This window comes from Paroedura picta, chromosome 5, assembly GCF_049243985.1.
Source record: "Paroedura picta isolate Pp20150507F chromosome 5, Ppicta_v3.0, whole genome shotgun sequence".
NCBI lineage: Eukaryota > Metazoa > Chordata > Lepidosauria > Squamata > Gekkonidae > Paroedura > Paroedura picta.
In genome coordinates, this window is record NC_135373.1 from 127,135,889 (window position 1) to 127,161,270 (window position 25,382).

Sequence of the window (25,382 nt, forward strand, 5' to 3'; positions counted from 1 at the left end):
AATTACGGATGAACCGTAGAAAGCCCAATCCGTTTAAGGGTGGGTTTTCTCTCAAAAACCACCAAAGAGCCAGCGTGGCATACTGGTTTGGGGAGACCTGGGGTCAACTTCTTGGGTGACCTTGGACCTGTCACGCCCTCCTGCCCTGGCCTACCTCAGAGGGTTGTTGTAAAGATACAGTGGAGGCAAGGGGGATTTGTGTAAGACGTCCTGGGCCCCCCAGTAGGGAGGAAGGTGGGCTTAGAAACCAATTCAGTAAACAAACAACCGCGGTGTCCGTGCCACATGCCCCTCCCAAGTTACACGGGGTGAGCCAAGCCAAATGGATCCCCTCCTTGGCCCAAGGCAGCCTGTTCGTGGCGCCCTCTGCATGCCCTCTGCTTGCCTCTAGGACCTGGCTGGCCCCCGCGAGCTGCTCCGGTGCCTGTCGGAACCTGCCCTTGCGTGCAAGTGTTTGGTCGGGCGAGGTCCTACCTGGCTGACCTGGCGAGATTTTGGTGGGCTTTGGGAGTTACCGAGCATCACCAAGCATCTTGGCACCACCAAGCGACCTGCCCCGCTCCTGCCTCCTCTGCTCCTGGCACGGATGGCGCCTGCGGAGTCTCAGGGGCAAAAGCGCACGGGGAATGGCGACACCGCAGGCAGGTCCTGCTCCGGACTCTGAGGCCGACATGACTCTTCTCTCGCCTCTCCTCCCCTTTGCAGCGTGTAACCCGAACGCCTGCAGGGCCATGGGCCGTGGGCTGCAGCCGAAGGGGGTGCGTGTGAAGGAAGTGGCCGATTTCAAGGTCTACACGAAAGGAGCCGGCACCGGGGAGCTGAAAGTCACCGTCAAGGGGCCAAGTAAAGACCTCCTTCTCCTCCTCCTCCTCCTCCTCCTCCTCCTCCTCCTTCTCCTTCTCCTCCTCCTCCTCCTCCTCCTCCTCCTCCTCCTTCTCCTTTTCCTTCTCCTTCTCCTTCTCCTCCTCCTCCTCCTTCTCCTCCTCCTCCTCCTCCTCCTCCTTCTCCTTCTCCTCCTCCTCCTCCTCCTCCTCCTCCTTCTTCTCCTTCTCCTCCTCCTCAGCAGGGTATCACACCCTACAACCCACCCTCCACATCAGGGGGTTGTGGGATTGTGAGCTGGCAGGGCAGGAGCAGCGGCCTAAAAGTATAATGATAACAAACAAACAAACTCCGGGGTGTGTGTCTGATCTCTGTGGTGTGGTGATCAGTTGTAATTCTGAGGGTTCTCCAGGACTCACCGGGAGGTTGGCAAGCAGGGAGGAAGCGTGCTCAAAGGAGCAGGAGGCCTCTAATGGAGCCAATCAGGACACGAGGAAATTCCCATCCTATCTGTGCTCAATACTCACCTCCTTTGCTGCCCCCTGCAGGCATTCAATTTGCAGATGATCCTAAACTGGGAGGTGCCCTCAGGAGGTCCACCAGCAGGGCCAGACCTCCAGGAGCCCTCCCACTGTTGCCCCCCAAGCACCAAGCAGAGAGAGCATCCCTGCCCCAGACATAAGACCATAAGAGAAGCCCTGTTGGGTCAGGTCACTGGCCCCTCCAGCCCAGCACTCTGGGTCACCCAGTGGCCAAAACCCAGGGGCCATCAGGAGGTCCAGCTGCAGGGTGAGAACTCCAGATGCCCTCCCACTGTGGGCCCCCAAGCACCAGTAAGACCTCCCTCCCTGCTCACCCGTCCTGCCTCTCCACCCTTTTTCTCCCAGAAGGCACGGAGGAACCAGTGAAGGTTCGGGACGCTGGCGACGGGGTGTACGAGTGTGACTATTACCCTGTGGTGCCCGGGAAGTACGTGGTGTCCATCACGTGGGGGGGCTACGCCATCCCGAGGAGGTGAGTGCAGGGCTGTGGGTCGGGTGCAACTCTGTGCGTGCAGAAAAGGTGGGGTTGGGTGCAGCATTGAACTTACAGCCTCAGCTTTAAAAATATAATCTATATCAGGCCAGTGACGCCCTCCAGCCCCACACTCTGTGTCACCCAATGGCTATACCCAGGTGCATTCAGATAGTCCACCAGCATGGCTAAAACTCCAGAAGCCCAGCCCCCATTGATGCCCCCCAAATCACAAGAACATAGAGCATGACTGCACCATAGAGTTATAGAGTTGGAGGGGACCTCCAGGGCTATCTAGTCCAACCCCCTGCACAATGCAGGGACTCACACCTACCTGCTTAGCCACAGTGACCCAAGTGATCCCTTCCCCAAATAAAATCTCCGAAATCCAGCCTGACCTGGAGGAAATTCACCCACCATCCCACAGTGGTGATTAGCAATTCCCTGGGTAGGCCAGGAAGGGCCTCAAGAGACAAACCCTGGCCCATCCCCAGACATAAGAACAGAAGAGAAACCACGTTGGATCAGGCCGGGGGCCCCTCCAGCCCAATACTCCAAGTCACACAGTGGCCAAAACCCAGGGGCCCTCAGGAGGTCTTCCAATGGGGCCATGACTCCAGAAGCCTTCCCACTCTTGTCCCCACAAGCACTCAGAATACAGAACACCCCTGCCCCAGATATGAACTTCAGAGAAGCTCAGTTGGGCCAGGCCAGGGGCCCCTCCAATCCAACAGGATCATCCAGAGGCCCGAACCCAGGGGTCCTCAGGAGGTCCACCAGTGCCAGAGCTCCAGAAACACTCCCACTGTGGCCCCCCAAGCACCGAGAATGCAGAACAACCCAAAGTATTCTCCAGACAAGCTCTGAATCACTTGGCATCTCCTGCAGGGTTGCCAACCTCCAGCTACTGGCTGGAGATCTTCTGTGATTACAGTTGATCTCCAGTCAACAGAGATCAGTTGGAGAAAATGTCCGTTTTGGAAGGTGGACCTTGTGGCCTTTGACCCCGTTGAAGTCCCTCCCCTCCCCTCTCCAACCCCCACCCTCCTCAGGCTCCACTCCAGGTGCTTCCCAACCCAGATGTCCAATTTCAGAGCTCCTGATTTGACTCAGATCTGCTTGAGGTGTCTTCCTTCAGGGTTCTGCAGTCCACCCCCAGCTGGATTTCTTCAGATGCAGCCAGAAAGTCTCTGAAATGCTGGTTCTGTGGACTTAGGCGGATGGTGGGTGGGTGGGCAGAGGGACTGTGTTGGTGCTTGGCTCTTGGGGCCCCTCCTTGCAGGCCCAGCAAAATGCCCATCGCCACTTTGGGGTCGGGAGGTGAATTTTCTTCAGAGATTCTGGTTTCCTTGGGGAGAGGGAGCATCATCTGGGCACGGACTTGGGGGTCACTGCAGGTGGGCAGGTAGTTGTGAGTTTCCTGCTTTCTGGGCTAGAAGACCCTGGAGGCCCCTTCCAACTCCGTGATTCTGTGATCCTACCGGCTGGCCCAGCCTGTTGCTGGGCGTTCCTTCCGCCATGACTTGCGCCTGACGAGCTCCTGCTAATGAAATCTTCAGGCCATCCTCATCCGTCTCCCTCTTCTCCTCCAGCCCCTTTGAGGTGCAGGTGGGACCGGAGGCTGGACTGCAGAAGGTCAGGGCCTGGGGGCCTGGCTTGGAGACCGGCATGGTGGGCAAGTCGGCGGACTTTGTCGTGGAGGCGATCGGCACCGAAGTTGGCACCCTGGGTGAGCGGGGCTTGCCGCAAGGACTCTGGGGCAGCCTGAGCTGGGCTGGGGGAGTGGGGTAGGGCTGCCAGCTCCAGGCTGGAGAATTCCTGGAGGTTCGGAGGTGCTCTCTGACTCCACTGCTCTTCTCTGCCTCCCGCAGGCTTCTCCATTGAGGGCCCCTCCCAGGCCAAGATCGAGTGCGACGATAAGGGGGACGGCTCTTGTGACGTCCGCTACTGGCCCACCGAGCCGGGCGAGTACGCCGTGCACGTCATCTGCGACGACGAGGACATCAAAGACAGCCCCTTCATCGCCCACATCCTGCCCGCCACCAATGAATACTTCCCCGAGAAGGTAGGCGGGCCTTCCCTAGCACGGGCAGCCAATCAGGGATCCCTCCTGCTGCGGCCCGGCCAATCAGGGCTAGCCTGCCCCACTCCTCCTTGGAGGAGCATGGTGCAGAAGGTGTGGTAGGTCAGCCAATCAGAGTGGCATTTGCTCGGGACTAACGGAGAGGTTACCAGCAGGGTTGCTGGGCCCTAGGGTGGCCAACCTCCAGGCGGGGGCTGGAGATGCCCTGAAATTACAACTGATCTCCAGACATCTCAGCTGGGTTTGAATCCCCGCTCCTCCACATGCAGCTGGCTGGATCACCTTGGGCCAGTCACAGTCCTGATAATATGGTTCTCACAGAGCAGTTCTCTCAGAGCTCTCCTAGCCCCACCTCCCTCACAGGGTCTCTTTTATGGGGAGAGGAAGGGAAAGTGATCCCAGGACTTATTCTCAAAACCTTCAGAGGGGACTTGCCACATATTTTCGAGCCTACCTTTGTGGCCGGGAGGCCAAGAAACTTGCCCCTTCCCAAAAGAATGACGGAGGCCTTTGGGAGACTGGATGACCGCCCAGCTGCTTCCCTGGCCGTTCCTGGGGGAGTTCTCCAGCTTGGTCACGCCTCTTTGCCGCTCTTCCAGGTCAAAGCGTTTGGCCCCGGCCTCGAGCCTGTCGGCTGCATCGTGAACAAACCCGCAGAGTTCACCATTGACGCCAGAGGAGCAGGGAAAGCTGAGCTCAAGATCTACGCTCAGGTAGGCGGCGTTCGAGCTGCATCTGAAGACGTGGGCAGCAGCACAAGAACTCCTCCCCTGCTGCAAAGTCCTGGAGGGGCCCCTGGGCTCTGGCTCTTTGCTGCTGCCCCAGACGGACTCCCAGGGCTGCCCATCTTGATCTGTCCCCAAGAACTAAGTCCCTCCCTCTTTGCCAAAGCTGATCTGCTTCGCCTGCAGGCGTCTGCCGGGGGTCGGTTTCTTGGCTGCACGGAGGGTTGGTTGGCCAAGAGCCGGAAGGACTTTGACCCGCGGGGTTCTTCTTTGCAGGACGCGGAAGGGGTCCCCATCAACATCAAGGTCAAGGACAACAGCGACCACACCTTCTCCTGCGTCTACGTCCCCACCAAGCCCATCAAACACACCATCATCATCAGCTGGGGGGGCGTCAACATCCCCAAGAGCCCCTTCCGGGTGAGCAGCTGTGCGGTCTTTCAGAGCAATCGCCCGTCTAGCTCAGCCTCCGCCCTTCTGCCTGGGGGTGGCCAGGTGCGGGGAGGGGAGCCCTGGCTCAGTGGGGGGGATGCCTGCTTGGCAGGCACAAGGTCCTGGGTTCAGTTCCTGACACCTCTCCCGTGAGAACATCAGGAACGGCCTTCAGGTTTGTGGTTTTGAGGACTAATCTTAGGGGAAAGAAGAGTTCCCCCCTCCCCTAAGGTTGGATTTGAGAATAGATTTTGGTAGGTTGAAAAAGAACAAAGGTTTTCTCTTATAACTTTGCAGTAATTTTAGAATACGTAAGTAATCTTATTATTCGTTTATAAATTCTGATTGTTTATATTTCCGTTGCCAAGAAACCTGAACGTTTTACTGTTATTGTTCTTTTTATTTTCTGGCTTCCTTTTTGTTTTTACTTGTTTTGTTTTTCTGAACGTTTAAATTTTTCTCTTAAAATTTTCATTTAAGAATACCGTTAAACAAGCAAACAGGAAAAGGAAAGGCCTTTAGGTACCCGAGGGCTTAGTGGGGAAGACGCTGTCAGTAGGAGCAGCCAGCTATGAATCAGACGGGGATTCCTCAGCCTTTCTGAGCCTGCGGGAACCTTTGGGGCTCTCCCCAAAATGGCTGCCCAACATGGCTGCCCTGGGAGGTGGAAGTAAGCAAGCAATGACTGTCTCAGCTGACCTGCAGCCACACCGTGAAATCCTCGTGCTGGCGTGGGAGAGGCTGCCAAAGCAACATTTTAAGAAATCTGCATGGCCAGTCAGACGCCCAGTGACCAATCAGAAGCCTTGGTGGGCAAAAGCCCCGCCTGGCCCTCCCACTTTCTGCAAAGACTTGGCAGGTGCCAGGAAAGGGGGCCCCACCTAGGCAGGCCAATACTTCCCTACAGTCAAAAGTAGCTGGGTGCGTTCATGAGTCGCCCATAGCGTTGACAGCCTGCGAATTCCCTCCCGGCAGGTGGCTGTGGGTGAAGGGAGCCATCCCAGCAAAGTCAAGGTGTACGGGCCCGGAGTCGAGAAGACGGGCCTGAAAGCCAACGAGCCCACCTACTTTACGGTCGATTGCAGCGAGGCGGGGCAAGGTAAGGGGGCGATCTCGGTGGGAAGGTGGCCTTTCTGACCCCGGCGTGTCCCGTTCACCGGGCGCTGCCCCTTCTGTCTTCCAGGGGACGTGAGCATCGGCATCAAGTGTGCGCCAGGTGTGGTGGGGCCGCTGGAGGCCGACATCGATTTCGACATCATCAAGAACGACAACGACACCTTCACCGTCAAGTACACCCCGCCGGGCCCAGGGCACTACACCATCATGGTCCTCTTTGCTAACCAGGTGGGCAGTGGGCGGGATCCTTTCTTTTGGTGCGCTTCTCTCCCATCCTTCTCGCAAGGGACTCCGGGTGGCAGTAACCTCCATGGCAGTGTGGGAATTTAAACTGCAGTGGTCCCCAACCCCCAGTCCGGGGACTGGTCTCGGTCCGTGGATCGGTTGGTACCGGTCCGCAGCTCGTCCTAGTCCTCCTCCCCGGCTGCTGCCTCGGGGGCTGCCCTGCCACTCTGCCGCCTGCTCACCTTTGGGGCTCTCCAGGGATCACCATGGCTGGGGCTCCCCCTCAGCATGGCACTACACAGTTGCTGCTGGCAGCGCCCCCCAGTGGGAGGCGGGAAGTCAGGGGCACCGGCAGAAAAGCAAGCGGATCAGGGGCTCGGCAAAAGACTCCCCCCCCCCCCCCAGGCCTCAGTAAAATTGTCAAGCGTTGACCGGTTCCCGGTGATAAAAAGGTTGGGGACCGCTGTGCTACTGTACGAAATATCAAATATACTTTAATTTTACAGGTGTAAAAATAACGTTTTAAAACCATCTTCTAAAGGTTCTGTGTATTTAGGTACCTATGCTTAATGTTGAGACAAGTTTAGACATTAACATAAATGCAAGTTAAAAAATACAAATTATTTCCATAAACAGGAACCGAACGTGTTTCGGCCAAAAGCCTTCCTCAGTGCTAAAGTTCAAATCGAGGTCTCCATAAATTAAACATAAATAACCATATTCAGATGGGACCAAAAACTCATGCAATGCAAAGTGATCCATATTTACACACAGATGTACAACAGGGAGTAACTGGAAATAATCTTAAAAGGGGACGTGGACAATTCGTCCAGTGGTGCATATTTCTTATGCCCAAGGATCTTTTTGGGCCTCATCCCCAAAATTCTGACTGGCTGCTCAGATGCACAATGAAAAACATCAAGATTCAAGGGGGTGGCAGGTGACAGTGGAGGAGCGAGAGGGTTGTGAGTGTCCTGCACAGTGCAGGGGTTGGACTAGATGACCCAGGAGGTCCCTTCCAACTCTGTTATTCTATCAACCAGGATTGTGGAGGAGTGTCCTTTAGACTCACAGTCTCGCCTTCCTTCCCCCCCCAGGAAATCCCCATCAGCCCTTTCCACATCAAAGTGGACCCCTCCCACGACGCCAGCAAGGTGAGAGCCGAGGGGCCCGGACTGTGCCGGACAGGTGAGCAAAAGTGGAGCAGAGAGGATGGTGGAAATTGCTGGAAAAAAGGAATGCCTGTGGGGCATTTGGGAGGGGGTGGGTGGGACCTTGAGGGTGAGAGGGGAAAAGGGGCTTCTTAAGAAATCTGCCTGCAGCCTAGAAGTCTCAGAGGGGACTTGGCCAAGGGTTTCCAACCTGGGTGGGGACATTCCTGGGGATTTGGTGGGTTTTGTTGTTGTTAGTTGTGAAGTCGTGTCCGACCCATCGCGACCCCATGGACCATGATCCTCCAGGCCTTCCTGTCCTCTCCCATTCCCCAGAGTCCATTTAAGTTTGCACCGACAGTGACTCGATCCAGCCACCTCATTCTCTGTCGTCCCCTTCTTCTTTTGGTGGTAGAGCCTGGGAAAGGCAGCGATGAGGGAGGGGAAGGGCCTCAGCAGGGTGTCATGCCGTTGACCCCATTTTCTCCAGGGGAGAGGCTCTTTGTCATCTGGAGAACAACTATAATTCTGGGAGAGCTCCAGGCTGTGCCTGGAGGTTGGCCACCATAGGTGGGCCAAGTGGGTTTCAGCAGTGGATAACGCCCGAGGACTCTGTTCTCTGCCAAGGAGGGTGTTTTGCAAGCGGGGGACCGAGGGGCTTCGTGCTGACTGTGGCGCTTTCTCCGCAGGCGTGGAAGTCGGGAAGCCCACCCACTTCACGGTCTTCACCAAAGGGTCCGGCAAAGCCAAGCTGGACGTCCACTTCGCGGGGGCCGCCAAGGGGGAAGTCGTGAGAGATTTCGAGATCATCGACAACCACGATTATTCGTACACCGTCAAGTACACGGCCGTGCAGCAGGTGAGTTGGACTTTTGCTGTTTTGACTTCAGCCCGGGGCCGACCCAGCAGTGCCCAAGAGAGCCAGGTTGGTGCCGTGGTGAGGAGGGCAGACTTCTAATCTGGCAAGCCGGGTTTGATTCCCTGCTCCTCCTCCACCTGCAGCCAGCTGGGTGACCTTGAGCCAATCACAGCACTGAGAACGCTGTTCTGACTGAGCAGGAATCTCAGGGCTCTCTCAGCCTCACCCACCTCACAGGGGGTCTGCTGTGGGGAGAGGAAAGGGAAGGGGATTGGAAGCTGCTTTGAGACTCCTTTGGGTAGAGAAAAGGGGCATATAAAAAACAACTCTTCTTCTTCTTCTTCTTCTTCTTCTTCAGTAATCCCAGGACTCTCTCTGCCTCTCCTCCCTCACAGGGTGTCTCTTGTGGGGAGAGGAAAGGGAAGGTGAATGGAAACTGCTTTGAGATTCCTGGTAGAGAAAAGCGGCATTTAAGAACCAACTCTTCTTCTTATTAAATATTACTATTAAATAATAAATTATTTTATATTATATTAAATTATTAAATCAAATTATTATAATAAATTAAATTATTACATATAAACAAACAAATGCATAAATGAATAAGATTATTTTGCTGCTCCTTCTAGTTCAGGGGTCTGCACACTTGTTTAGCCTGAGGGCCCCTGTGGAGTTCTGTGGGCACAGCTACAAAATGTTTGCCACACGAGGTGGAGCCAGCCACAGAATGCCTGTCACGTAGTAATTATAGATCCTTGTGCAGTGGGGACAGCTGCTGTTAAAGCCATGTTCTAAACCAGGGGTAGTCAAACTGCGGCCCTCCAGATGTCCATGGACTACAATTCCCAGAAGCCCCTGCCAGCATTTGCATTTGCTGGCAGGGGCTTCTGGGAATTGTGGTCCATGGACATCTGGAGGGCCGCAGTTTGACTACCCCTGTTCTAAACAATCTACATGCCCAATGCAATCCCAGTGTCCAGTCAGAAGCCCCACTTTTTATGTGATCGTCAGGGAAAGTGCTGACCGGCACCATTACACCCATGGGCTCCAACCTGGGACTGCTTGTGCTACATCCCCCCCCCCCCCCAGTATATATCTTGCTGCTTCTGACTTGTATCTGTTCCCTCCCCCTCCCATACACTAGGGCAACATGGCGGTGACCGTCACTTATGGTGGAGACCCCATCCCAAAGAGCCCCTTCCCGGTGACCGTGGCTCCACCCCTCGATCTCAGCAAGGTCAAAGTGCAAGGACTGAACAGCAGTAAGTGGGCGGAGAGCAGTGTTTGGGAAATGGGGTTGGACCCAGAGCCCCATGTGTTCTAGAGACATGTCGGGCAATTTTTGACAATCCCCAAGAAGGAGGGGAAGCAGGCCGCTCCTCTTGTCCGGACTCATAAGAACCAGTGTGAATTTTCTGCATGTCTGGTTACCCTGTTTCTCTTTCAATCTTTGCCCGCAGAGGTGGACGTAGGCCGCGACCAGGAATTTGCCGTCAACACAAAGGGGGCCGGGGGGCAGGGCCAGGTGGACGTGAAGATTAGCTCTCCCTCCCGGCGTCCCATCCCCTGCAAAGTGGAAACGGGCACCACCAATGACATCCACTCCGTCAAGTACATGCCACCTGAAGAGGGGCCTTACAAGGTGGACATCACGTACGATGGGCACCCCGTGCCTGGCAGCCCCTTCTCAGTGGAGGCCGTCATGCCCCCAGACCCATCCAAGGTGAGCGGCAGGCACTGAATGCTCGGGGGGGGGAGGGGAAAAAGTATCCCATGGCCCCTGTTGACCAACACCCAAGAATGTTCGTCACTAGGACTAAGATATTCACAGCAGACTGGGAAAGTCAGGAAAGCTTGCGTTATAAGGAAACTGGGGAGTAGTTTGTAGGCACCCTTCTGCAGAGAATTCTGGCCAAGAAGACTTGGATCCTAGTAACTCACTTTTTGACCAAGGTATTCCATCGCTGACATGAACATGCCAATTTTTGTACAGAGAAGCATCAAAGGTTGATTACAACGTGAGTGTGTGGAACTAGAATTCATTAACAAGTCCAGTCCCAACCAATTTGAATCGGGACATAAGATTCTTATCTCATTACAGACGCTAATTTTCTGCTCTTTGCTCTTCTGGGCATATCTCCTTTGTCTAGTCAAGTGGATCGTGTGCTAAGTTGTACCTCTGCATCCCGCCTGTAACTGAATGTTCTTTGTGATGCTCGTTCTGGGCTAGATAGAAGGGCTGACAGATCTGCGTTCTCATTTGCCGCTGAGATCTTTGACTCATGAAACCTTGCACCCTGGGAAGTTCTGTTGATTTTAAAAGTTCTACTGGAATCGAAATTTGGTTTGGCGAGATTCGGATCCAGTAGCAACTTGGATATTAACTGAATTTTAAGGGTATAAGCCACAGGTAGTCAAACTGCGTTCGCTGGCAGGGGCTCATGGGAATTGTAGTTCATGGACATCTGGAGGGCCGCAGTTTGACTACCTCTGGTATAACCTTTTGAATGTCAAAGGTTCCTTTCTTGGATTCCAGCTGAAAATACCATTGGTTTTAAGATGCTACTGGAATCATCCCCCCCCCTTTATATTCAAGTTCAGGAGCACCTTGGATACCAACAGAATTTTGGGGAAATGAGCTTTGGAAGTCAAAGGTCTCTCTCTGACCAAGGGAGCTTTGCCTCCCGAAAGTTCATTACACCCAAAATCTTGTTTGTTTCTGAGGTGCTGCAGGTCTTGCCTTTTGCAGCTGACTCCCTGTTTCCCTCCCAGGTGTGTGCCTACGGACCGGGGCTGAAGGGTGGCTTTGTTGGCAAGCCCGCCCCGTTCACCATCGACACCAAAGGGGCTGGCACCGGGGGGCTGGGCCTGACCGTGGAGGGCCCCTGTGAAGCCAAGATCGAGTGCCAAGACAACGGCGATGGCTCGTGCTCCGTTTCGTACCTCCCCACGGAGCCCGGCGAGTACGCCATTAACATCCTCTTTGCCGAGTCCCACATCCCGGGTTCGCCCTTCAAAGCCGACATCAAGCCCGTCTTCGACCCCTCCAAGGTCACGGCCAGCGGGCCCGGCCTGGAGCACGGCAAGGTGGGCGAGGTGGCGACCTTCATGGTCGACTGCTCCAAAGCGGGCGATGCCGAGCTGACCATCGAGATTATCTCCGACTCGGGGGTCAAGGCGGAGGTGCTGATCCAGAACAATAGCGACGGGACCTACAGCATCACCTACATCCCGTCCTTCCCGGGCACCTACACCATCACCATTAAATATGGCGGACACGCCGTGCCCAAGTTCCCTGCTCGCGTCAACGTTGATCCCGCCGTGGATACCAGCAACGTCAAGGTCTTCGGACCAGGGGTGGAGCCCCGAGGTGAGTGGTGACCATTAGCTGTTGTCTTCTCCACTTGCCCATCCCAATTGGATTTTAAAATGTGTTGCACTTTTCCATCCATCCATCCCTCTATCCATCCATCCATCCATCCATCCATCCATCCATCCATCCATCAGATCATCTTTCCAGGGCAGCCTGTGACAATCGTTCAGGTGATCACCCTCAAAAGTTCTACCTGTCGGTCCCTCTGCCCCCCCCTCTCTGGAGGTGCCTTCAGTTCCAGAGTGGTGGATTTGCAAAATTGCAGTGCATGCAACCCAAGCTCCCCCCCCAGCAAATCTAAAGCCTCCCCCTTCATGATCTCTTCCAGGTGTTCTACGGGAGGTTACCACCGAATTCACTGTGGACGCTCGTTCGCTCACCAAGACCGGTGGCAGCCACATCAAGGTGCGCGTCATCAACCCCTCAGGTGCCAAGACGGACACGTATATCACGGACAACGCAGACGGCACCTACCGTGTCCAATACACACCCTACGAGGATGGTAAGACCCCTTGATGCTTCCTGCCCCCCATCTGCACAGGTTCCTCCTGCCTATTTCCTATTCCCCTTCAACCTCCCATGTCCCTTTTTTACCTCCTAGGCAATTCAGGCCAGGAGGATGAAATCCCCCCAAATTTCCGTTGCTACTTAGAATGGGGTCTATTGGCTAGTGCCTGGGAGGTTTGCATTCTGCATGTGAAGCTCATAAAATTCTGCAATCCAGCTACTTATGCAAATACCTGTTTATATTTATCTGGGCCTGGTGCCCCCCCCCCACTAAACACATTTGTCGACTAATTGCATGTGTCTTAATCAATTAGTTAGCCGATGGTTTATTGACATTTGTCAATATGTATAGGGTTTCTATTGGGGTTTTTAATATTGTAACTCGCCTCGTGCCTTCGGGGAGAGGCGAGCTAGAAATGTAAATAATAATAATAATAATACTAATAATAATAATAATAATAATTTATACCCCACCTCCCCTAAAAGCTTGGAGGAGGACTTCCCTTTCCTATAATTTCCAATTCAATAACAATGGAAACATGTTGCCCAATTAATCAGGGACGTCCTGTAACGACTCAGGAAGCAGTGAGTTTATCGCCAATCCACCCTGCAAGACGTTGCTCCTATATCCGGCCTGATTCCTTCTGCTTCTGCTGGCTGTTTGGGAAAGGCCAAGGTCGGGAGAGGCTGCAAGGGGTCTAGCTGGTTTCTTGGTTGTCAGCATTTGTCTCACTCCCCTGCTTAAGGACTAGAGACTTGCTACTGTTTTAAAAAATGCAAACAAGGGTTTCTCTGGATTTTACTGTGTAGTTGGGGGAGGGGGCATGGCTTAGAATCATAGAATCCTAGAGTGGGAAGGGGCCATACAGGCCATCTGGTCCAACCCCCTGCTCAACGCAGGATCAGCCCAGAGCATCCTAAAGCATCCAAGAAAAGTGTGTATCCAACCTTTGCTTGAAGACTGCCAGTGAGGGGGAGCTCACCACCTCCTTAGGCAGCCTATTCCTTGTGGAGCAGAGGGAGGAATAAGTTTGCCAACCTCCAGGTAGGGCCTGGAGACTTCCCAGAATTATAATGGATGACCAAGATCAGTCCCCCTGGAGAAAATGGTGCTTGTGGGTGACACATTTCTGACGTAGTGCTGGATTCTATGGTGTGATTCCTGTCCTCTAAAGAGAGGGACCCCTAACTAGCCAGGTGAGCCCCCCTGGGATGGAGGGCATGGGGTCAGGACGCTGCCCCTCTGACTCTCTGGTCTCCCAGGTGTGCACCTTGTGGAAGTGACGTATGACGACGTGCCGGTGCCCAAGAGCCCCTTCCGTGTGGGTGTCACCGAGGGCTGTGACCCCAGCCGCGTGCGTGCCTACGGCCCCGGCCTCGAGGGAGGGCTGGTGAACAAGTCGAACCGCTTCACCGTGGAAACCAGGTAGCCGCCTTCTCCTTGGCCCAGGACTCAAGCACTGCAGTTTGGCTGTTCATAAACATTCCGAAATACAAATAAGGCACTTTTTATTGACGTTTTTTCATTCTCTGATTTGGGTAGGGATGGTTCGGTTTTGCCCTGACCTGGATGGCCCAGGCTAACTTGAGTCTCATCTCAGCAGCTAAGCAGGGTCGGCCCTACGCAGGACTTGGATGGGAGACCACTTGTGCATCACTTGCCTTGAAAACTGTGGGGGGGGGTCACCATATATCAATTTTGACTTGAGACTGTTTCACACACACAAGGGGGGGATGTTTATTAAAATTTAGAGTGATAGAAAAGTGATCTAAAAAGTCCTTCTCACCTAAACTGCGTGAACTCCAGGTGACCAAGAAGGCTGGATGGCCAAGTCACAGGGAGGTATATTCTAACAGTCCAACTAACACGGATTGTAAATTTAAAAGAACTCCAGGTTCCAAGCAACCAGGATCCACAGACCCACAGCCGAATTTGCTCAGGTTCCAGCAAACATGCTGAAGTTGCAGATTTCTTGAACTAGATGCTGAGGTTTCCTGCAGAAAGGCATTGATCCTGCATGAATGCACCTGACCGGTCTCTCCCGTTTCTTTCTTCGCAGGGGCGCTGGGACTGGTGGTCTCGGCTTGGCCATCGAGGGCCCATCGGAGGCCAAGATGTCTTGCAAAGACAACAAGGACGGGAGCTGCAGTGTGGAGTACATCCCGTTCACGCCGGGCGACTACGACGTCAACATCACCTTTGGGGGGCGCCCCATCCCTGGTAGGTGGAGGGGAGGGCTGCAGGCGGGGGCACGTTAGGGGCCAACAGGATTTCCAAGAACCAAAGCCACCTGGATCACTGCATGCGATGCGTTCTTCTTAGAGATGCTGGGCTGTTGCGGCATGTCTTTAACATCTGAGGCTGGTGTGTGTACAAAAGGGCCATTATGGGGTCTGACCCCGTGGACAGAGACCCGGGGTCATCTCAAATGCTGGGGCCTTTACATCAGGGGCTGGACACTGAGCACGTAGCAATCTATCTGCACGCACGTGTAGATGAGCTGCAGAATGCAGAAAATGTGTTGATCGAATCACCTTTTAAAAGCACTATGTTGGAGATGCTCGGGAGGTCAAGTCCGTAGCTGGAGGACCCCTTTGGCGCCACGGTTTGCTGTACCACACGGTCCTGATAATAGGTACAAATTAACAAATGGGATCACAGTGTCCAGAAACTTTAAATAAACATCCCCTGTGCAAGACAATTGCTCCATCTTTGGTATAATTACATTAGATTACATGTTATTCTTACAACGAAATTGTCAAAAAGGTCCGCGTGATACAATAGCATAAACGTAATAGGATCCTGGCTTTGTAATGTTACACAGCAGAACAAAATTTGAGCCCAGGGGCACCTTGAAGACTAACACAGTTTAATTGAAGGCATAAGCTTTCGTGTGCAGGCTTCCTTCCTTCCTTCCTTCCTTCCTTCCTTCCTTCCTTCCTTCCTTCCTTCCTTCCTTCCTTCCTTCCTTCCTTCCTTCCTTCCTTCCTTCCTTCCTTCCCTCCCTCCCTCCTCCCTCCTTCCTCCTTCCTTCCTTCCTCTTTCTTTCTTTCTTTCTTTCTTTCTTTCTTTCTTTCTTTCTTTCTTTCTTTCTTTCTTTCTTTCTTTCTTTCTTTCTTTCTTTCTTTCTTTCTTTCTTTCTTCCTTCTCCTTCCTTCTTCCTTCCTTCCTTCCTTCCTTCCTTCCTTCCTTCCTTCCTTCCTTCCTTCCTTCCTTCCTTCCTTCCTTCCTCTTTCCTTCCTTCCTTCCTCTTTCCCTTCCTTCCTTCCTTCCTTCCTTCCTTCCTTCCTTCCTTCCTTCCTTCCTTCCTTCCTTCGCCCTCCCCTGAGGCTCAGGCTGGTTCACATGGAACATGAACATAAGCAATACGTGGAACTTTGCTTCTTCATTATATCTTGATTAAAACTTTGCTGGGCTTAAATTTCCCCCTGGACTCAAACCTTGTTTTTGTAACAAACGGCGAGTGATGAGTATGTAGCCCGGGCTTTCTCAACCAGGGTTTGGTAAAATCCTGGGGTTTCCCAAATGGATGAAAGTTAGTTAATTTTTTAATATATCTTTTAAATTTGTTAAACATTTATTGGGTGATATGACCATATATGGTCACGTTGACCTGCCCCCTCCCCAAATGGCCAATGAGGGGCCTGGAGAGGTGGGAAGGGGAGGGGCCCTGGGTGGGCGTGTCCACAGCTCTGCTTCCCAACCGTATTCTGCACGATTGCACCATTTCTGGGGTTTCTTGAAGCCTGGAGAATATTTCAGGGGTTTCCCAGAGGTAAAGAAGTTGAGAAAGCCTGATCCAGATGCAGGCCCATTCTGCGGAGATCTCCCTCAGCGATTTTGTCATCTTTTCCTAAAACGAACCGCAACAGCTGAGAGGAATCGAAGCGTTCCATAACATCATAAGCTTTCCTGTTTCCCTGCTCTGGTGTATTTGTTATGGTTTCCCTTAAGAAAATACAGTAAAGAAGGCTTATTTGAATTCATAGAGGTGCGTGAACCTCTTCTGAGAAGGTAGGGCCCCTTTGAGGGAACCATCCGCGTGACTCTCTTCCTCTCTCAGGGAGTCCCTTCCGCGTGCCCGTCAAGGACGTGGTCGACCCCGGCAAGGTGAAGTGCTCAGGCCCCGGGCTGGGGGCCGGCGTGAGAGCGCGTGTCCCCCAGACCTTCACCGTGGACTGCAGCAAGGCTGGTCTCGCTCCCCTGGAGGTGATGGTCTTGGGACCCTCAGGTACAGAATATGAGAGGAGGGACGGTCACTGGGCAGGGGCCGATCTGTCAGTCCTCCAAGTGCAGAAGCATTTCTGTGTGGCCCAGGGCAGGGGGCACACCCCAGATTTCAGGGGTACCTAAAGGAGGCTGGGGGGGCCAGGATGCTCTGAGCTTATGCCAGGGACAAAGGGGTCTCCGAACTCCTTCCTGCTTGCCATGAGTTTGGACCCACAGGGCATTGTAAGCCCAATTCTGTCCCCCCCCCCAGCAGGTTCGGACCCAATGAAGCTCTGTTTCCTTCCCTTGCTGTGAGCCTCTCCCCTCTCTCCCCGCAGGGGTGGCCGAACCAGTGGAAGTGCGTGACAACGGGGACGGAACCCACAAGGTCAACTACACCCCCGCCACGGACGGGCCGTACACGGTGTCTGTCAAGTATGCCGGGCAAGACGTCCCCCGCAGGTGAGTGCATGGGGGGGGGTAGTTCCTGGCATCGCGAGGGGTAGCTCCCCCTTTGAGACTGGGGACTGCCAGTCCTCGGGGCAGAAGAGGACGCTGGGGTGGTGCCAGAGACCCCCGAGAGATGCGAGTGCCCGCATCCAGGGCCTGTGTCTTGTTCAGCTGTGCCCGTCCATCTTGCCTCCAGCTCCCCCCATGCTCGGCCTATGCGTTGGGGCCGAGCAGAAATACGTGTCCTGGCGGGGGTCCGGCCTGCGAGGAATCTCAGCTGCTGTCCACTCCCCGCCTCGGGCAGATTGGATGGCGGCTCTGTATTTAGCCTGGCCAAAAGCCTCGTCCGCTTGGCTGAGAGCAGGCAGGGTGTCTGAGGGAGGGTGATCTGGGCCAGGGCCTAGAAGGTTCCGCGTGGGCAGGCCTGGAAGAGACGACCAGGACAGGGTCAGGTCAAAGCCAAAGCACCCCTTGGGCTGAGACATGCCGTCCCACTCAGAGAATCCTGGAATCCTAGAGTTGGAAGGGACCTCCTGGGTCATCTAGTCCAACCCCCTGCACTATGCAGGCCACTCCCAACCCAAAGTCTCCAGGCATCTCCCTCTCCAGAGTTGGCAGCCTCAGATGTCCCACCCCTGCCAGAATCCTCAGGCACCCCTCCCCCCAGTTGGGTCCTCTTCTGGAGGCCTGGAAGGTGTCCCCGTCCAGCCGGACATGCTCTGATCCCCGTCCGTCTCTCCCTTTAGCCCATTCAAGATCAAGGTCCTCCCAGCCCATGATGCCAGCAAAGTGCGAGCCAGTGGGCCCGGCCTCAACGCCTCCGGCATCCCTGCCAGCCTTCCTGTGGAGTTCACCATCGATGCCCGAGATGCGGGCGAGGGGCTCCTCACGGTACAGATCTTGGTGAGTAGCCCATTCACGCAGGGTCGGATAGAGGTGTATGTTGTGTGTGTGTGTGTGTGTTTTTTTGTGGGAGGAACATGAGATCTGGGTGCAGGAGCCTGTCTTAGAAGGGACATTGATGTGCCAGGAGCATGTGGGAAGGGGAGGGGCCCCGGGTGGGCGTGTCCACAGCTCTGCTTCCCAGCCATATTCTGCATGATCACATCACTTCTGGGGTTTCTTGAAGCCTGAAGAATGTTTCAGAGGCTTCTCAATGGGGAAAAAAGTTGGGAAGGATTAGTGTTGACAGTGGGGGAGTCTGCTTTCTGAACATGCTCAGAGGCATTCTTTGTATGAACCCTGGGGCTGAAAAAAGGTTCTAGGGCAAAGAGCGTCAAGTGTATCTAGATTGTAGGGAATAGACCAGGGGTAGTCAAACTGCGGCCCTCCAGATGTCCATGGACTACAATTCCCATGAGCGATTGCTGGCAGGGGCTCATGGGAATTGTAGTCCATGGACATCTGGAGGGCCGCAGTTTGACTACCCCTGGAATAGACTTTAGGGAAATACAGAATCAACCCCGGACTCTCCTCCTCAGTGCCAAATTGTGGAAAATAAAGTGATAATATAAATATTAAATATAAGTAATATAAAGAAAACTCAGAAAAGAAAAAAAAGAGATTATATATCATAATCATTTAAATCAAATGCGGATGCCGCTTTTGATTGAGCGAGTTCCCTGTGGCGTGCACTTCTGTATGCCGTGAAGCACAGACTGGCTAATGCCCGTAGCGCTACCAACCCCCTCCCCCTTTCCGTCTCACAGGACCCCGAGGGCAAGCCGAAGAAGGCCAACATCCGGGACAATGGAGACGGGACCTACACAGTCTCTTATGTGCCGGACATGACCGGACGCTACACCATCACGATCAAATATGGCGGCGATGAGATCCCCTACTCGCCGTTCCGCATTCATGCGCTCCCTGCGGGGGATGCCAGCAAGTGCCTTGTCACAGGTGGGTCACAGGTGACTGCTGGAAGCTCAAACCCTCCCAAACCAGGCTGACCTTTTGTGGGCAGGGTCAAGAATCGCAGAATCCTAGAGGGGGAAGGGGCCCTAGAGGCCATATAGTCCCACCCCCTGCTCCCAGGCCAAGCTTTGCCCTTCAATTGTTCTGCTCTCCCTGATGCCCCTTAGGTGCTGCCCACTCTCCCTTCCCCGATTCAAGGTCTCATGGGTCTTTCCTTCTCTCTCTCTCTCTCTGCAGTGTCCATAGGAGGTCACGGATTGGGTAAGTCCCTGCAGGACATCTGCAAGCTCCAAAGCCAGGAGGGGAGCTGACCCCTGGGCCCTGCTGACCCTCGTCCCGTGGCCCCGCCACAGTGCCGCGTGGGGTCTTGCCTGGCCTTCCTTATTCCTCTGCCCCCCTGACCCCCGTCCTTTGGGCCCTCAGGGACCTGCCTGGGCCCCACCATCCAGATCGGGGAGGAGACGGTGATCACGGTGGACGCCAAGGCGGCGGGGAAAGGAAAGGTGACCTGCAAGGTCTCCACGCCGGACGGGGCGGAGCTCGACGTGGACGTGGTGGAGAACCACGACGGCACCTTCGACATCTACTACACGGCCCCCGAGCCCGGCAAATACGTCATCACCATCCGCTTTGGGGGCGAGCAGATCCCCAACAGCCCCTTCCACGTGGTGGTGAGTCTGGGATAGGGGCGGGGTGGGGGCTCACCTTGGCCAAGCTCAGCCCAGAGGCAGCCAACTCTCGTAGCCAGGAAGGTGGAGGGAGGAACCTCTGGCCCTCTGACAGAACTGGCAGGCAGGAAGTTGGGGTGGATGGGGGGCCGAGTAGACATCCATCATTGGCTCCAACCACAAGGTAGCAGGGGTGCGGCCCTCCAGATGTCCATGGACTACAATTCCCATGAGCCCCTGGGAATTGTAGTCCATGGACATCTGGAGGGCCGCAGTTTGACTACCCCCAGGTCTAGAGGAAACACTACCTGGGGCAGCGATGCTGTGTATTCTGGAGGGTACCATAGTTTTGACCATTGTGTGGCGTAGATTATTGGGCTGGAGGGGCCCCTGGCCTGATCCAACATGGCTTCTCTCATGTTCTTCTGTCTGGGGCAGGGGATGCTCTGCCTTCTTTCTTTTATTACAGTTGTGAAGAGTGTTTGAAACTGTTGAATTATCTTATGTCGGGGACCGTCCCGAGCCTGCTTGCAGGGGGGAGCAGCCTAAAAATTGAATAAATAATAATGGTGTGTTGGGGAGATGCTGCAGTTTTGGGGCAGAGCCTCTGCTTGGCCTGCTGAAGGCCCCGAGTTCAGTCCCCGGCATCTCCACTCAAAAGGACGAGGCGGGAGGAGATGGGAAGGACCTCTGCCAGTCTGAGTTGACAATACCCGTCTTGAGGGACCGAAGCCCTGATTCAGTCTAAGGCAGCTCCCTGTGGGAGGGCCTTGGTGCCCACCTCCATGGTCCTCCATTCCCGTAGGGACTGCTGCATATCTGTCACCACTGGAAGAGGCACGATGACCTTTCCACACCCCCAGTGGCGGGCGGTTGTGTTGCCGGCGCTTCTACTGACCTGTCCCTTGCTTCCCCCCAGGCCTGTGACGCCGTCCCCCAAGTAGAGGAGCCCTGCGACGGCACCCAGCTCCAGCAGCCTTTCCCGGCTCCCCATGCCGGTGGTGGCTACCCCACACACTGGGTACCAAGAGCCTGTCCTCACCTCTCCGCCTCTGCCTGCTCTCGCTGCCTCTCTCCTTCTCTCTGGGGAACGGGGGGGGGGCAGTGGGTCTCCTGGCATTGTCCCATCAGAGTGTCCTTCATCCCAGATGTTGGGGCTTTGCCCAAAACTCGGCCCGTCTCCTGTGTTCGGCGTCAACCAGCTGGCAAGGTTGCTTTGGGCGAGTGCAAAATGGCGCCTCTGGAGTCCTGGCTTGAATGGTTGTGACACAGACAATAGGGAGGGGCTGTGGCTCAGGGGCAGAGCTTCTCCTCGGCCTGCAGAAGGTCCCAGGGTCAATCCCCGGCATCTCCAGTTAAAAGGACCAGGCAGGAGGGGATGGGAAAGACCTTGGCCTGAGACCCTGGCTCAGTGGCAGAGCCCCTCCTGGGCAGGCAGAAGGTCCCAGGGTCAATCCCCGGCATCTCCAGCTAAAAGGACCAGGCAGGAGGGGATGGGAAAGACCTTGGCCTGAGACCCTGGCTCAGTGGCAGAGCCTCTGCTTGGCAGGCAGAAGGCCCCAAGTTCAATCACCAGGAGGGGATGAGAAAGACTTCTGCCTTGGAGAGCAGCTGCCAGTCTGAGTCGGCAATGCTGACCTCAATGGACCTCAGTGATTCAGAAGAAAGGAGCTTCATGTGTTCTTCAGAGTCAGGTTCAGGACTTCATCCCCAGCTTCATCTTGCTGGCCATTTCTGTTTTTTTTCCAGGGTTTTCTGGAATTCAAATATTATTTGTGATCACAAAATCAGTACACATCACTTAATACATCGATACACAAACCTAAAACTCAGACCCAGGTAGTGACTGGCATGTAATCCTCTCCAACTCTAAAATGTCATTAATTGTTTTTAATAGAATATCCACTAATTCCTCTTTAACATTCCAAAGAGTTTCCAACTCTTCCCCGGCCGTTTGGAATTGATTACTTAAACCAGGGGTAGTCAAACTGCGGCCCTCCAGATGTTCATGGACCACAATTCCCAGAAGCCCCTGCCAGCGAATACTGGCAGGGGCTTTTGGGAGTTGTAGTCCATGGACACCTGGAGGGCCGCAGTTTGACTACCCCTGACTTAAACAATCGCCCATTCATTTCTCTGGAGTTTCATCAACAGAATATAGTTTATTATAATACTCCCAAAAGATTTTTTTTTTCCCGATCTGCTTTTGTTCACATATTATTTTCTGCCCACTTTTGATTTTAACAATCGGTTGGTTTTTCTTAGGCAGTTTCCGAGCCAAATATTCACCCAGTTTATTGGCGCCCTCAAAATGCTCTTTGTTTGGCCCATTTTACCCGTTGGCCCATCAAGCACCTTAGTCTCAATATTCCACATTTTGGCTAGGCCTGCCGCTAAAAAGTCTCTTAGGCCTAACCCTTCCCTCTCCGGCAAGCCTCTCAACCTCTGCATTAATATTTCCGGTCGGTATTCCTACAAAGCCGCATTATTTTCCATCAGTTCCAAATCGTCTCTCGGTGTTTCTATCGGTTTTCTTCTTGTTCTCTTTAAATCCATCCTTTAGCTTTCTTCAGGGCCATTTGCTCTCCTCTTTCTTGGGGTATTTTTTGGGGGTAGGGGGCTTTCTCGCTGTCTTTGTGCAGCTCTGCCTTCTTCAACTGCATGCGCTGTCGGGGCTCCTGCCCCCCTTTTCCTTCACTCGCCCTTGGGTGCCCTTCCGTGCTCTGTATTTAGTGCTCTCTCTCTCTCTCTCCCCCCCCCACAACCCCCCTCGCCAGGCCACGGATGAGCCCATCGCCCCTCCGGAGACCGTGGAGTCCATGTTGCGGCCGTTCAACCTGGTCATCCCTTTTACCGTGCAGAAGGGGGAGATCACAGGTAGGGGGTGAGGGGCTCAGGTGTGGAGCGGATGGGAACTGGGAGGCTTTTGCATCTTTCCAGAGGTGGATGCGGGGTCTTAGATGGGGAAGAGTGGGCTCAAAATAAATCCCTGTGAGGGACGGTTAAAGAGTTGGAGACTTTTCAGTTTTGAAAAGGGACTAAGGGGGGACACAGTAAGAGGTTATAACATGAAGCAGGGCGTGGAGAGATGGGCAGGAAGCTGATGGGCAGGAAGTTCAAGACCAGGGGTAGTCAAACTGCAGCTCTCCAGATGTCCATGGACTACAATTCCCAGGAGCCCCTGCCAGCATCTGCTGGCAGGGGCTTATGGGAATTGTAGTCCATGGACATCTGGAGGGCCGCAGTTTGACTACCCCTGTAGACGGACGAAAGGAAGTCTTGCTTTACACGGAGAGTGATCAAAACATGGGATTTTGGAGCGATGGCCGTAGGACTCAATAGCTTCAGAAGGAACATCCCTGTTCAGAGGCAGTCATTCTGAGTGCCAGTCTCCATGCTCTATTGTTGGCCCTCCAGGGGAACTGGTTGGACTCTGTGTGGGGTGGGGTGGTGGTCTGGGTGGACCCTCAGTGGCCTGATCCAGCAGGACTCTTCTGATGTGCTTCTGAAGGCCACAGACTCCATGCCCTGTGGTTGGCCTTCCCTTTTGTGATGCGCCCCCCAGCCACTTGGGGAGGCAGATTGTGATGGGGCAGGCAACTGGATTGGCTGGAGAAGGGGCGGATCAGGCCCAGAGGGCCTGAGTTGGCAACAGAGCCATGGACTGGGTGGTCTTTCATCCTCTGAGTGAGTGGGGTGCCTGTGCAGCAGGGGTGTCCAACACAGCACCACATGATGATGTCCAGGGGCCCAGGGCAGAGTTACCTTCACGGAGCCATAATAATATCAATATTGAGCCCGATAGGGTTGTGAGTGTCCTGCATAGTGCAGGGGGTTGGACCCAGGACGTCCCTTCCAACTCTAGGATTCTGTGATTTTAACCCTCAGTTGTTGGCCTTCCAAAGGAACTGGCTGGCCCCTGGGTGAGACGGGAGGCTGGACTGGAGGGACCTTCCCTGGTCTGACCCAGCAGGGCTCTTCTGAGGGTCTTCTCAGGGGAAGGCCTCGGCCTCTCTGCCCTGTGGCTGGCCCTGCAGAGGAACTGGCTGGTCCCTGGGTGAGACGGGAGGCTGGACTGGAGGGACCCTCCCTGGCCTGACCCAGCAGGGCTCTTCTGAGGGTCTTCTCAGGGGAAGGCCTCGGCCTCCCTGCCCTGTGGCTGGCCCTGCAGAGGAACTGGCTGGCCCCTGGGTGAGACGGGAGGCTGGACTGGATGGGCCCTCCCTGGCCTGACCCAGCAGGGCTCTTCTGAGGGTCTTCTTAGGGGAAGGCCTCGGCCTCTCTGCCCTGTGGCTGGCCCTGCAGAGGAACTGGCTGGCCCCTGGGTGAGGCAGGCGGCTGGACTGGAGGGACCCTCCTCCCTGGCCTGACCCAGCAGGGCTCTTCTGAGGGTCTTCTCAGGGGAAGGCCTCGGCCTCTCTGCCCTGTGGCTGGCCCTGCAGAGGAACTGGCTGGCCCCTGTGTGAGACGGGAGGCTGGACTGGAGGGACCCTCCCTGGCCTGACCCAGCAGGGCTCTTCTGATGTTCTTGTCCCTCTCCTTCCAGGTGAAGTGCGAATGCCCTCTGGCAAGACTGCGCGTCCCCACATCACCGATAACAAGGATGGCACTGTGACGGTGAAATACGCCCCTGTGGAGAAGGGTCTCCATGAGATGGACATCAAATATGATGGCAACCACATCCCAGGTGAGCTCCGGAGGGAAGTGCATTCTGAGGGAGCCACTTTGGGTCCATTGGATGACCCTTTAGCGGCAGGGGAAAAATCGAGAGTGGGATGCATCTCCAGTTAAAAGGACCAGGCAGGAGGGGATGGGAAAGACCTTGGCCTGAGACCCTGGCTCAGTGGCAGAGCCTCTGCTGGGCACGCAAAAGGTCCCAGGTTCAATCCCCGGCATCTCCAGTTAAAAGGACCAGGCAGGAGGGGATGGGAAAGACCTTGGCCTGAGACCCTGGCTCAGTGGCAGAGCCTCTGCTGGGCAGGCAGAAGGTTCCAGGTTCAGTCCCCAGCATCTCCAGTTGAATGAAAGGACCAGAAGAAAAAAGAACCTATCCTAGACTGTAACAAACAGTTATACAACATACAATAAATGGAAGGGACCAGGCAGGAGGAGAAAGACCCCCACCCGAGACCCTGAAGAGCAGCTGCCAGTCAGAGTCAGCAATGCTGTTCTTGCCAAACCAACCCTCTGGCTCAGGGTGAGACAGCTTGAGGAGTGCTCATGTCTGTGCAGGGGTGTTCCCGCAGGATTCTGCTTGGGGAGACTCTCCCTGCAGTCGGCCCTGGGCCCCCCAGGCAGGCTCCCTTGTGCCAGATGCATCTTGGCCACACGCTGCAGGAAAGTCCCCCTTTGGGCCAGGGTGCAGGAGGGGGGGGGAGCTTCCCAGGAATGCTGCAGACCAGCTGGCAGGAAGACTCCACTGCTGACCCTGCGTCCCCCTCCCCCCCCTCCCCCTCCCCCCTGTGCCTGCCCAGGGAGCCCGCTGCAGTTCTACGTGGATGCCATCAATGCCCGCCACGTGAGCGCCTACGGACCGGGCCTGAGCCACGGCATGGTCAACAAACCCGCCACGTTCACAATCGTCACCAAAGACGCTGGCGAAGGTCGGTTCGCGGGCGGAGGAGACGTCTGGGAGGGTGGGAAGCGGAGGGTGTTGAGGGGCAGGGAATGGGGGGGGTATGGGGGGAGGCCGCTTAACATATGGGCCTGGGAAGGCATCTGAGACCAGGAAAGTGGGGTGGGGGCCAGGGTGGAAAATGCCCTCCAGTGGCAACCTGCTTATGGTGACCCCAGTAGAGGCGATTGGTCATGACCAGCCTCTGCAGAGCAACTC

General features: G+C 54.9%; 1 protein-coding gene across 8 annotated transcripts in view; it reads left to right on the top strand.

Annotated features, from left to right (window-relative positions):
• The window catches only part of FLNC (filamin C), an 83,698-nt gene that overhangs the window by 40,105 nt on the left and 18,211 nt on the right, over window positions 1–25,382 (top strand). For 4 of the 8 annotated variants that reach the window (XM_077340431.1, XM_077340433.1, XM_077340427.1 and 1 more), the window contains 26 exons: window positions 706–843; window positions 1,710–1,836; window positions 3,429–3,565; window positions 3,708–3,901; window positions 4,519–4,632; window positions 4,921–5,064; window positions 6,052–6,175; window positions 6,260–6,420; window positions 7,515–7,605; window positions 8,258–8,427; window positions 9,572–9,689; window positions 9,888–10,150; window positions 11,200–11,797; window positions 12,129–12,302; window positions 13,571–13,733; window positions 14,368–14,528; window positions 16,372–16,539; window positions 16,856–16,979; window positions 17,714–17,870; window positions 18,677–18,866; window positions 19,119–19,142; window positions 19,305–19,552; window positions 20,469–20,570; window positions 22,327–22,426; window positions 24,096–24,236; window positions 25,024–25,152. In XM_077340431.1, the coding sequence (XP_077196546.1) occupies window positions 706–843; window positions 1,710–1,836; window positions 3,429–3,565; window positions 3,708–3,901; window positions 4,519–4,632; window positions 4,921–5,064; window positions 6,052–6,175; window positions 6,260–6,420; window positions 7,515–7,605; window positions 8,258–8,427; window positions 9,572–9,689; window positions 9,888–10,150; window positions 11,200–11,797; window positions 12,129–12,302; window positions 13,571–13,733; window positions 14,368–14,528; window positions 16,372–16,539; window positions 16,856–16,979; window positions 17,714–17,870; window positions 18,677–18,866; window positions 19,119–19,142; window positions 19,305–19,552; window positions 20,469–20,570; window positions 22,327–22,426; window positions 24,096–24,236; window positions 25,024–25,152 (4,260 nt within the window). The remainder of the gene's footprint in view (window positions 1–705; window positions 844–1,709; window positions 1,837–3,428; window positions 3,566–3,707; window positions 3,902–4,518; window positions 4,633–4,920; window positions 5,065–6,051; window positions 6,176–6,259; window positions 6,421–7,514; window positions 7,606–8,257; window positions 8,428–9,571; window positions 9,690–9,887; window positions 10,151–11,199; window positions 11,798–12,128; window positions 12,303–13,570; window positions 13,734–14,367; window positions 14,529–16,371; window positions 16,540–16,855; window positions 16,980–17,713; window positions 17,871–18,676; window positions 18,867–19,118; window positions 19,143–19,304; window positions 19,553–20,468; window positions 20,571–22,326; window positions 22,427–24,095; window positions 24,237–25,023; window positions 25,153–25,382) is intronic. The other 4 variants (XM_077340432.1, XM_077340428.1, XM_077340434.1 and 1 more) reach the window with 1 other exon arrangement.